This window comes from Scardinius erythrophthalmus, assembly GCF_964197995.2.
Source record: "Scardinius erythrophthalmus genome assembly, chromosome: 10".
NCBI lineage: Eukaryota > Metazoa > Chordata > Actinopteri > Cypriniformes > Leuciscidae > Scardinius > Scardinius erythrophthalmus.
The window spans coordinates 14,478,650-14,491,444 of record NC_138230.1 but is presented as its reverse complement, the minus strand read 5'-3'; the positions used below and the strand labels follow the sequence as shown (position 1 = coordinate 14,491,444).

The 12,795-nt window shown below is 43.8% G+C and overlaps 1 protein-coding gene across 1 annotated transcript in view; it reads right to left on the bottom strand.

Annotated features, from left to right (window-relative positions):
* Nucleotides 1-12,011, bottom strand: part of ash1l (ash1 (absent, small, or homeotic)-like) — a 31,677-nt gene extending 19,666 nt beyond the window's left edge. The window contains exons 1-4 of the mRNA XM_081375979.1: nucleotides 11,860-12,011; nucleotides 10,903-10,999; nucleotides 6,018-6,816; nucleotides 947-5,333 (exon numbers count right to left, since the gene is read on the bottom strand). Coding sequence (XP_081232105.1) covers nucleotides 947-5,333; nucleotides 6,018-6,605 — 4,975 coding nt within the window. The 5' untranslated portion in view covers nucleotides 6,606-6,816; nucleotides 10,903-10,999; nucleotides 11,860-12,011. The remainder of the gene's footprint in view (nucleotides 1-946; nucleotides 5,334-6,017; nucleotides 6,817-10,902; nucleotides 11,000-11,859) is intronic.
* Between the last annotated feature and the right edge of the window lie 784 nt (nucleotides 12,012-12,795).

Genomic DNA, 12,795 nt, shown 5'->3' with positions numbered 1-12,795 from the left:
TTCATCAACTAACTCTTCCTTCAATCACATCTTAGTCTTTTTTTTTATCAGTCCTATTTTACTCTAGCCTTTAATCCTCCTCTTTTACTCTTTCTCATCAGTTTCTTGCTCTCACTGCTACCGTGAATTAATGGTGCAGTCAATGACCGGTGGATGACCTCATGTCCTGAGCTCTAATCCTGGATTACATACTACACTTTGCTGTCTCACTAGGGATCCTCTATGCATTAACACATATACACAAACACACTGCCCATCCATCCCAGCATGACTGAAAAGCTGCATTGTTTTGAAAACTGTTCTGTTTTACCTGGTTCAGTACTGTAACATTTGAGCAGGTGTTTATATGTGAGTGTGAATAAATTTAGCCCCAGGTCTGTATATGCAAGTAGCCTATTTGGAATCCCACTGCTATTGGAGTGCAGAAGAAATTATGTTGCAACAAGCCATTCTGTGTATGTACTCGGTAGTATGTATTGTAGGACTTTTAACTACAAGCTGCAGATTTTATTATTCTTGTATTAACCACTTTAAACAGGTCATGCAAAATGCTTTTGATGTGATGATCAGGCCTTGAAATCAATACAGAACACTGACAGGAAGTACTGAAGACTAATCATAAATTTGCAGCATGCACTGAAGCAAGTGACGTCCAATAAAATTTTAGCACAGAATTATGAAGGACGCCGAGGTAAAGCTATATTTGGAGAGTGACAACATTTCACTGCATTAATTCTGCAACCTTGACAATGTCAAACTAAATTTGGGTCACATCAGGAGGCTCATATTTGCATTCAGTCGGTTGAAAACAACATGTAAAAAATAAATGCAAGGACATTACTGAACTGAACATGGATGTAATGTAATACTTTTGCGCTATGATTATGGTTTATAAGTTTAATCGGCTTATCAATATCAGCATTAGTTCATAAGATTTTTCACTTACCCATTTCTCTCCTCTCTGCAGATGTGGAACGATCCGTTCTCACTGTCCGGTCCAAACGTGAAAGGCTGGGGCTCTCTGACGTTCCACCTTTTTTGCTCCGACTCCCCTTGAGCGAAGTTCGAGATAGTGCAGATGCAAACAAGTTGGTGTGGTGGCTGGTTTCTGCCTCCTCAATGGGAGAAGCAGCATCTTCCTCGTCACTCTCTGAGCACTCCACTGTATTTTGAGCATGTCCTTCAGAGAATGCACCAGACCCAGAAAGGGACTGGTTTCTACAGAGTTTGGAGTAATCAGTATCAGAACTTCCCATTCTAAACCAGGAGTCAACAGGGTGATGTCCCCGGCTCGTGCTGCCCAAAGACAGTCGTGAAGGCCCAAGACAAGACAAAGAGGCCTCTTTACGCTTGTACCGTTCTGCAGAAGATGAGGAGGAAGAGGAAGGAGAGTTGGCAGAAGCTGTCTGTTTGTTAGCACTGGAGTCAGCAGAGCCATCTCGCCCAAACCGGCATCGCTGAAGGGACTCTACACTCCCTCGCTCCCCTCTTCCGACTCCCAACCCCTCACCTCCTCCACTTCTGCCACCTATGCTACCTACAACTCCACCACCATCATCACCCTCCTCTTCTCCACAGCGATCACGGTGCTTGTGTCTATGCTTGTGTTTGTGGTGCCAGCCAAATGACAGCTCAGACGACATGGCAGGATAGAGAACTGACGAACGACCACCACCTAGATATTCCTGCCTAAGTAGCTTATGTTTCTTCTTGTGAAATTTGGAGGGGTTAAGAAGCAGGTGGGATGGGTGATGATGATGGACATAAGAAGGGGGAGGAGGTGGAGGAAAAGAGGGGGAATGAACATGGTGGGATGGGCCAGAGTGGGGAGTCTGGTGATGGGGGTGGGGGTACAGGGCACTTGCAGGGGTATAACCCCGATAGTAGCCAAGTCCCAGTGGGGCAGAAGAGTATGGGACACCATAAGAAGGGTGATAGAAACCACCGCTAGATAGGGGAAAGCCTAACCCAGGTACAAACGGTACTTCTGATATAGATTCTCTGAGCTTAGGTGGTCGCCCTCTTTTCTTTTTAAGATCTGGCTTACGGACATAATGAAGTGAATCACATGGGTAGGCTGGGTGGGGCGAATAATATCCACTAAAATTTATCCTGAAGATGGTGGGCAAGAGGTCTCTATGTAGATAGTGATGGGGTGGTGGGTTAGTTCCCCCCCCAAGGCTGCTGCTGGCTCTGGCACTTCCCAAGCCAGACCCACGGGCCGGTCCTGCTGCCCCAGCACCCAGACCCAAGCTGCTACCCAAACGAAGTGTAGGTGTGCGATGAGCAATTCGTATATCACTGAGCTGAACACAGATCTCATCCAAATCAGCCAAAAAGTCTGGGTCTTGTCTGCGTGTCCGCAGCTGAAGGTACTTCTTCTTGCGTTTGCGCTTTTGCCTTTTTATTTTGTCATAGCTAGGGCAGCCATGTGCACGACGCTTGCACTTATGCTTGTGCTTCTCTTTATGTCCAACCAAAGCAGATGATGGAGCAGCTGGGTGCGGTCTTCTTGGGTCAGGTGATGCCCTCGCTCCAAGTGGAGAGGGCGTAGGTGATGGACGTTCCAAGAGAACTGAAGATGAGTGCCGCCTCCTTCCTCTTGAAGAAAGTCCCATTCCCGCTCCCATGGCTGGACCTATGACACCAGGCATTAAGAGTCCACTTGCCATACCCTGTGAGACCCCTACACCAGCTAAGCCACTTGCACAACCAGCCTTTTCCCCACGGTCCGAGGTGCTGTTGTTGTCTGTTCCAATGCCACTGTCACTGGGTACAGTCTCTTCGCTGTGCGATTCACTGACTGGGGAAGGTGTGGCCTCCTTCAGCTCACTCAGAGGAGCAGGAGACGTGGGCAATAGCGGCCTTGGAGGAGAAAACTTTCGATAATGGTAGTGTTGCCGGTAGTGGTGGTGGTGATGGTGGTAACCCCGGCAAGAAGACTTCTTTTGAGATAGGTGTGCAGTGGATGATGTGGTGCTCCCTACAGTGCGAGCAGACGGGGCCGAAAAAGTAGGTGGGGGAAAGGAGAATGAGTGGTGGCTCTGATGGGAATGGCTGCAGTGTGGGTGGGATGAGAAATGCACTGAGCCAGGCTCAACAAAGCTAGCATCGCTAATGGGACTTTGACCTCCACTTGACTGTGAGAGTGATGGGGAAGGGAATACCTCAGACGGAGGCAACTGGTGTTGCTGGTTTTGCAAGGTCTGCGACTGGTGATGATGGAGTGGGGAAGAAGTGTTTGGCGACAAGAAAGGTTCCGGAGGGGGTGTGGGGGCACCTGGAGAGAGATTAGCTGATGATTTTGGTTTACGACCCCTCCTTTTACCCATATATATTGTCCCCTTTTTGCTAACATTGATCTGCGGCCCTAATTTGCCCCCAAATGTAGCAGCAAGTGACGACAGAGACTGTGGTTTCGTAGCAGCCGGAGCTCCTGGTGGCCCACTGTTTCTGGAGCCTTCCTGCTCAGTCCCTGGTTTCGGCCCAAGCAGTATTTGGCTGAGGAGCCTCTTTCGTTTTACTGTCTTCATTTTATTGATTTTGCCTATGATCGTCTTCATGATGAGCTGCCCATTGCCCTTATTACGAAAAGGTTTTTCACCTACTGAAGCATCCCCTGACTCAGGAGCAAGTGTTGGGGGCTGGGTTTCCTGTGGAAGGGTTGGAGGTAAGCGCTTGGGGCGCCCTCGCTTTCTTGCCATGGGTTTAGGTGGATTAAAGTCCACTTCAGGATGCAAAACAGGGGGATCCTGCTCTTCTTTAGATTTGAGCAGACTGGAGTAGACTTTTGAGGGTGCCAGTTTGTTTGGGGTGCGGCCACGTGCTGGTGCATCTAACCGAGGCATTTTGTTCTTGGGCCGTCCCCTCTTCTTGGGTGAAGATTCAAAAAGTTCTGAAACAACAGGGGGCATGAGATTAGAATTCGGAGGCCGTCCCACAGGACGCCGAACAGGGGATAGGGATGACAGCCCTAAGGGCATTGGTGTGGTGAGTTTCTGATGGTTAGAAGCAGCCTCAAGTAAAGACTTGTGGGTTCGATTCACCGCCTTCGTCCAGCGAGGTCGCCGTCCCCGCCGCTTCTTAAGAGGCTTTGAATCCTGCTCAGTTGGTGATGCAGGAGATGCAGCCCCAATGTCATCGCATAGTGGTGTTGGGCTCCTGCTGGCACCAGAAGGGTATGAAGGTGAAATAGTGCATTTGGTGGACTCAGCAGGACTTGGTACCCCACTAACGCGACTTTCCTGATTGGGACTACGTTTGACTGGGCTTGAGCTCTCACTGTGTTTACCCCTCTCACTTCGAGGAGCTGACAAAGGACACCTTTCTTTAGCATCTTGCTTCCCTGCCATGGCTGGAGTGGAGCCCTTACTTAAATCTCTGGGACTGTCCATGTCTTTGTCTTGGTCACGCTCTTTGTCTTTCTCAGTAAACTCCTCTATTCGGGAGGGGCTTGCTCTAGGGCATGAGGCTAGGGAGCCTGGCAAACCTATGTGACATCCTGTACTTCCTATTCTCTCTAAGGAGGAGGATGAGGAAGAGGAAAATATTGGTGAAGAAAGAGAAGCCGTGGAGGAAGAATGAGATGGGCAATGCCCAAGACGAGATTTTAATCCATTGGTGGTACTGTTGTCAGTGCTATCATTTGTGGATGTCGTTGTCAAACGACTATTGTTTTGAGACAGAACAGTACTAGTGGTGGTGGTGGTTGTGCTGCTGTTGCTATTGGTGACACCTTTTGAAAGTCCATCTGATTCCTCTTTTCTAGAGGTGCCAGAAAATTTTTCCAGGATACTGTCTTTGTTTTTGGAACCATATGGGCGACCTGGGGGCCGTGAAACAGGTGGTGGTGGGGCAAGGTGCACCGCCCTGGAATAGGTGTTCCTATTTGCCATAGCCCGTTCAGGGCGCTGCAGATTAGAAATTAAGGGGGGTGAACTACTGTGTGCTGGAGCTGGCGACACCTTCCGGGCTTTCGGCTTTGGGCACTTTGAGGGTGGGCATGTAGCAATGAGCTGAGCAAGCTTCTCGGTCACAGTAGGGGCACCCCAGGCAGAAATTCCTCTTTCTTGTTCCTTTTGCCCCTCAGAAAAATTGTACTGAGAAGATTTTAAGATCCCATCTGTTTTGGGTTCCTGTTGCGATGTGGCAGCTGGGGGCATTGTTGGTGGCGATGGGGCGGGAGAGTTGGTTTGTGGAACATGGTTTTTCTTTCCAGAGGAGTGTGATTTGCTTTCTGTCATGGGGCGATGAAGGTTAAGGGGTCTCTCTGAAGAAGCAACAGATTTTACATCAGCTTTTCCCTCAGACTTACAGGCAAGTTTTGGAGGACCCTATATGTATAAAAAGAAAAAATACTCAGTCACAGAAACACTGTTACATACATTTAATTCAATGTAATATGGAAAATCATGGAACACAAAGAAATTATGCATTATTAACTGTGCTGGATTTCTCCAAGTTATTAGAAAAAAATACCAAATTTTATGTATTTTTTTATGTTTTATGCCACTAAAATTCCTGTTCATTAACTGAATATTAGACCATTTTTACTTGTTTATTTTCTTCTTTCAAATCAATAATACAGCAGCAGGACAACAAAGAAAGAGACGGGAGAAGGAAGATGTGTGCGAAATAGAGAAATAGAAGCAGGATTAAAAAGACATTTGGACAGAGTTGAGACAAAGTTGGAGAAACAAAATCTAAGAGTGAACAACAAAGTACTCTGGGTCAAACAGAAAATCATAGTTAACAGAGAAATGAGGAAAATGAAAAAACAAAACAAAGTTTAAGTGTTTGGGTGACTGAAAGAGAGAAGAGTGAGAAGAGTGAGCAAAGCTTATTTATCTGATGAAACCACAGTTAAGTGAAAGTGTAGTGAGAGGGATATTTGAGTGTGTCTATCCCTTATCCCTGTTGTTTTGTTGTACTGGATGCTTGTTATGTAATTTTAGCTAGTCTCTTCATTGTTTACAATTTCTTAGACATTTAATGCATAACAAGTTAAACAACCTTACCCTTTTTGCTGGAGCACTTCCATTCACAGGAGTGACTTGGCTGGCTGAAACAGGCGGAGGAGGAAGAGAAGGCGAGGGAGATGTAGCAGCAGGAGCAGTAGATGATAGTGGTGCTCCTCGGTTGACAGAGGGGCTTTTCTCTCCTTCTTTTCCATGACTTGGGCTAGACGTGTGGCTGCTCCCATCAATGGCTCCAGCCCCACGATTACCACGCCCTCCACCTCTGCCTCCACTATGTCTTACAGTGGCTCGGAAGGCTGGCCGACAGACATAGTTCTCAAGGATCTTAGGTGGCTTCTTCATGCGTTTGGCCTGCAGGCCTATTTTGAGTTTGACATTGCCCTCAGAGTAACTGGTTTCTTTGACTGAGAACTGTGTGGGTTGCTGTTGTTGTTGCTGCTGGTCACTAGTCCCACTTTCAGCACCACAAGTTTCACTCTGTGCTCCATCTCTTGGTTTCTCTCGTTTCTTCTTCTCCTCTTCATCATCCTTCTTCCCTCCTACTCCTTCTTTCTCACGTTCTGTTGGGGGGGCATTGGCAGGGAGCGGAGGTGGCGTAGAGGGCCCCCCCTGTGTCCTCTGATCCATTGGTGATTTGGGGAACAAGGGGGGCTTGAGGGAGACAGGATGTTCTTACTTGCAGGTATAGGTACAGGAGGACTTTCCAGATGTCAGGTAGGAGGAAGGAAGTTGAATGGAGGGGAAGGGGAAGGGGGGTGTAGCAGAGGTCGGAAATAAATCCTTGCTGGGTTGAAGCAATGTCGTCCCTTGCCAAGTGCCCAGCTCTCTCACCTTCAAACTGTGGAGATAAAAACAGAGGGGGTGTTACGACCAAAAGACAAATAAGCCACACTTCTAAGACAGCGTTAACCTTTAATTTAATTATTAACACAGAATGGCTTTGCAAACATGGATCACTACCACCACAAAACTGACTTTGAATGATCAAACTAAGGACATAGAAAGGCTAGACAGCTGCAATTCACTAATATCCAAAATCTGACCCAGACTTTTGATTATTGGTGGCTCTGAATGATAACCTATGTTGCCAGACATAAAGCTGACACAAATTTACTTTATAAACTAAACACATTTCAGTAATATTTTTATGAATCATTGAGGCTTTTGAAGAAAACTTTTTTTACAACTGCATTGCTTCATATTCTAATAAATGAGTTTTATCTCAAGCACAATTTTACATGGATAATATAAAACTTTTTGGGAATGCACAAAAAATGTACTGGGGGCTTGACAAAGGTAACCTTTTGCCCCTAACACACCTCCAAAACAAAAGGCCACGGAGTAATTTAGTACCGCGCCAGCCACAGGTGCTTTCTGAGGGTCAAGTCATTGGGAGGCGAGACCGAGCGGTGACCTCAGCATAAAAGGTCCTCTGGGAGACAGAGGATCCAGTCACCTTTCGAGCCCTTTTTATGGCTTCTAGTCAGAAAAGCACAGAGAGTGAATGAAAGGCCGGGAAAGAAAAGGAAAAAGAGAGGGCAGAGCAACAGAAGTGGACAGTTTCTTTATGCCCCACTGAGAGTGATGGTTTAAATATTACACAAGTCTATTAAGAACGCCTAGGTCAATGGAACGCTACATGTACGGTTACGGCCGTTTAGAGCTCGGCACGAGAAAAAGCTCAGAGAGCCGTTTTACGGAGTGTTATTTCATTAGTGGTGGTCTTTTATATTGAGAGTTGTTTTCTGTGAAATCACCACAACTATAATCTGGCTACAGAACTTGGAGTCATGCCTTCCCTCTCTCTACTCCGACTTCTCTATGTTTACTATAATTACTCACCCCATTTCACTTAAACACTCTTCCATTCGCCCCTTCTCGTTTCACACATGGTGCTCCAAAAATCACACCTCGCTTGTTCTGTGTCCGACCTACCCTTTCACCCCATTCTGTCACTCTCTTCGTCCTCTCACTCATTCAGTCTCCCTCTAACACTCACTTGGAAATCTAACATTACAGCGGTCAAACTAGAGCCGTTGTGCTTCTACTAATCGAAAACACATTTCCCTAGCACTCCCTCCCTCCGTCTTTTTTTCCCTGGTCCGTCCCTCCCTTAGTGACAATCATTCCCCTATTTCCTCAGCGCTCTGGGTCGTACTCCGCTTCTCGTTACTGTGTTATTCGCTCTCTTGTCCCTCCTCTCTTTGCGGAGAAGATGCCAAAAATAAATGCTACCTTGGCTTGTATTGTAAAATGGCTGCGGGAAAAGTCTTGAGGGAAAGCTGGACAGAATTGCAGCAAGCTATCGTTCGCTAATAATCCAACACTTTTACATTTATGTATCTGATGCTATAGGAATCACATGCTCTTGCTGTTGCAAGCGTCATACTCTACTAGTTGAGCTACCAGAACAAAATAAATAAACCAACTAAAACACTTTATTTTACACTAGTTGTGTTACAAATATTACACATTACTATAGTTAATTACTATACTAATACGTGAACTATGTATAATTGCACAAATAAAAATGGATTAAACTTTATTTTAAGGCGTCTTTGTTACACTGTAATTATACATTAAAGTACTGAGTAATATTAAGTAACTAACTACATGTATTTACTATAGGGTTAGGATTAGGGTTTGTTGCATGTAATTATGCATAATTTCTGGTTATAGTAGTAATTTGTAGTTATAGTAACTTCATGTAACATATGTAACAATGACACTGTAAAAAAGTGTTAGCCAAGTATGACACACCAAGTATAGTTAATTACAGCTACTTTTCAGTTATTTATGGAAACATGAGCACTAAAATAAAGTGTGACCAGATAAAGCAATTTGTCTCAGTGTAACGAAGCGAATTTATCAACAGACAAAAATTTAACTCTGAAGTCATCGATTGCTCTGCTTCCTCCATCCACGCTCTTTCAGCACCTGTCATTCATGACTCTTTAATCTGTGCTTGTTTTGGCAGCATATAATATTCTAACTCAGTGTGTCTGTTTAGACAGCCTTTCTTCAACTATGGTGCCCTCGTTTATTCTATGAGTACTGAAAACCACAACCTCCAGTCAGCCAAAAAAACACTGCAGGACAAATTGAGAGACAGTGGAGCAGTTGGAGTTTGAGAGATTTAGTGAGGCTTAGGGTGAATAGATGGCAACTCTGGTAACTCAAATTGCATCTAACAGCTATTAAAAATATTGTGTAGATAACTTACAGCAAACAATTAGCATTTCCTCTCATTTCCCACTCTTACCCTTTACATGCAGTTATTTCTTTTATTCAAAACCATCTTTAAAGCTACTATTTGCATAGTGAAGTTGCTATGCAACCGGAGTAGCAACACATTTTTTTCGTATTGTGACCTACATCTGAGGTAAACATTATCAAAAAAATTAAAAAAAGGGCGGGGACTGAGTTCTATTCATCAGTTACAGATTGGATGGAGCTGATTGGATGCAAGCTTGCACAGGATTGTATAAAAGGGGTGGGGTTTAAGTGAATGACATGATTATAGAAGTCTGGCATAGGTCACCAGAAAGACATCAGTCATTTCACTGGAAAATTATGACATTGATTAAAAATTACAAGCTCAAAAACCATTTCTTAGAAATGAAACATGCATGGATGAATCAGTCACAATAAGATCAATAACATGCATTTTAGAAAATAGGGTGAATTTTGTTTCATGCCGACCCAAAATGTAATGTATTTAGACATTCAAAGGGATAGTTCGCTCAAATATGAAAATTCTGACATTCTGGTTACCAACATTCTTCAAAATATCATCTTTTGTGTTCAACAGAAGACAGAAACTCATACAGGTTTGGGACAACTTGAGGGTGAGTAAATGATGACAGAACTATAATTTTAAGGTGAACTATCCACACTTGAATGTCACTGCATTAGAAAACAATATCCAGCCAAGTGGTATCTGCAAACAAATTATGTCTAAAAAATTTTTAGCACTAAGTTAACTTCACTTATTTAGACATCTTTGCGATTATTTTTAACCAACTGGTCTCAAAAGTAATTTTTAGTGTAATTTAGTGTAGTTCAGCACATCAACTATGAATGTTAAAGTTTAACAACAAGAAAGTGTCTACATATTAAAAGCAGACTTGTGCATGTGCTATCTGTTGTTGTTGTTTTTAAATACATATTTTTTTCCTTTTTACTTCTCATCTAATAAAATGATATTCATTCATTTTTAAGTGTCTATTATTCTGGAGCAACTGTTAGATTTATTTATCTAATAACTCGCAACTTAGCATCAGATAGGAAAAGGACCACAAAACGAAACTAAACTTCTCTACCAGAGGCTAAGCATCGGGATCTGCTATTAATCATATTTCAAACAGAATGCGTCTTAGCGCAATCTTTCCCGATCACAAACTAAATGCCTGAAATCACGGCTATCCACTCAAACAGCACTCAGTCAGCGGGAAGCTTAGTTCAGGTTTCCTTGACAGCGGAGTCAGAGGTCAAAGGTGGTTCAAAGGCTCCAGACACCACTTTCTACACTTTCCTACGCTACTCGAGACATCTGCTCCAATGGGAAAAATATGACCAAGCAAAGGCGCGCGCAATTTGCATGTGCAATGAACCCTATTGTAAGTGAGGTTAACTGAGGATGATCTACTCGCAGGTGCTACTGGAGGTTCATTTCTATGAAACTGGTATTTTATTATGAACACGTAAAACCTGAACTACTTCATTCATAAATTAAATACCACAACACTTACTAAACACCACACGTTCTGACAACAACAAACAAAGCTCGCGAGTTACGCATCAAAATACTGCATTTTCCTCACTTGTTTTGACAGCTGATGCCCTAATAAACAAACCACCTGGATTAAACAATTTATTGAGTATTTGCAGTTAAAATACAGAAAAAAATTAACAAGCTACTCACCTTGATAGCGGTCCAGAACGGCGTTCACATAATTTGCGATCAAAATCCTCCCTTCGTACGCAACAGCATGGTCGCTTGGATATTTATCTTGAAATTGCTGATATGACCAAAAAAAAAAGCAAAGGGGAAAACGGTCACATTTCTCGGGAGAACATTCTAACCAATGCATGGCATAACAAAATATTCGTCTAGTCTTTAGGTCTAGGCACCCCGCAAAAATTACGATATTTATCTACGTGAGGCGCACTGGTCACGGTTTATGCTCCTAATATAACGTTAGCTAGCATAGCTCGTTAGCAAAGAGCATATCTTGAGCTTAACCTCACACTACTGTATATGTCAAAAACTAGACTGTATAAAACATCATTAGCAAGTTATTAGACTGCGACTCTTACTACAACGGGATGTCAAAATACCTTGCTGCCATTGCATTTTTTAAGACACATGTCAGAGCAATGTAAGTTCATCGCGGCTCTAACCCCACGTATACAACGTCAACGGTCATTCAATTCACGTCTCTGTGTTGTTTACTACCTCAAAAATGAGTGAATTCACACCAGGTAATTGGTACCACTAAACCCACATTCTAATGAAACGGCTGATCTGTCCTGTCAGGCACATTTGCTGGTATGGCTAGCTAAACCCCCGCGATCCGTCCACACCACTAGTAATGTAACGAAGCAGCCGCTGTTGGTGTGTTACAGATTAGTAAAGTGTTCCCTTATCGCCCCGGTCGTCAATAAAAATCCAACAATTGCGTATAAACATCCTCGGGAGGACCAAAAGAAGCAGAATACAAAAATCTAACCCTCTTCGGGATGAGCCTTGCACGGGTTATTAAAAACACGAACTGTCAACAAAATGGCGGCTGCTGCGTTGAATCAACAGAGGACCCGAAATGGATCTCTGCCTCAAATTCTTCACCCTCTCCCCCGTCTTGTGTGCGGCGCTTGTTACCCGTGATAATCTGATGTGTCGCCCGAATCCCTCTCCGGGTCAGCGTTAGTCGAGCTCAGACGCGTCGGAATGGGCCTCTCTCGTTAATCGGGCCTCCATGTCTGCTAAGCCCGTATCGTTTCTGTCAGTACACCACGGGCATTCTCACAGTCAGAGCGGGGCGGGAGGGGAGGCGAGGAAAGGAGGGGGACGGGTAGAAGGGAGGGGAGTCGAGGGCAGTTGTCGAAGAAGGCTGTTCGACACTTTCTCCCTGCTCAATTGTACGGGGCATATTCAATTACATACATTTGAACAACATACGGGCTATATTTGTTTTGCTCGGATGAAAATGTTGAGCAGTTACACGTTTAATGAATAACAAAACGATTGACTCCTGAAAAAGAGGGTCGTGTGTTGTACGCTCGTGGCAGTGTTTACCCACAGTGAAATATCGAGACTCCCGTGGGAATCGCCGTGAGGCGGGTTGTGTAATAGGATAAGTGAGCAGAATCCATCATTAGGAGACCAGCAATTAATAGTTGTTTGTTTTGAACGAATCTTTAAAGTGGAACGAATTGTTCTTGTTCACATCAAGAACATAACAAAGTTGTAAGGGGGGTTTTGATTGGCTGTCATTGTTAGAAAGTGATTCAAGTGATGTTTAAAGACTAATTAATTAATAATAAGACTTTAAGTTAAACAACTTTTTAACAAGTCAGTTCAGTAAATTATTCAATGACTCAACAAAACACTCACTGACTTGGCGCCACCTACTGGCGTAAGGAGGTACTACAGAAAGGGCTACTGAACAAATCTTTTTAGTTGATAAATTCAAGAGTCTTGGGCTGCGTCCAAAATCGCATACTTTATTGAGTAGGTACTTATTTTGAATAAGTAATAACTTCACAACCTCTAAAAAGTACGTTCTATATAGTGTTTGTAGTATGATTGTAATCT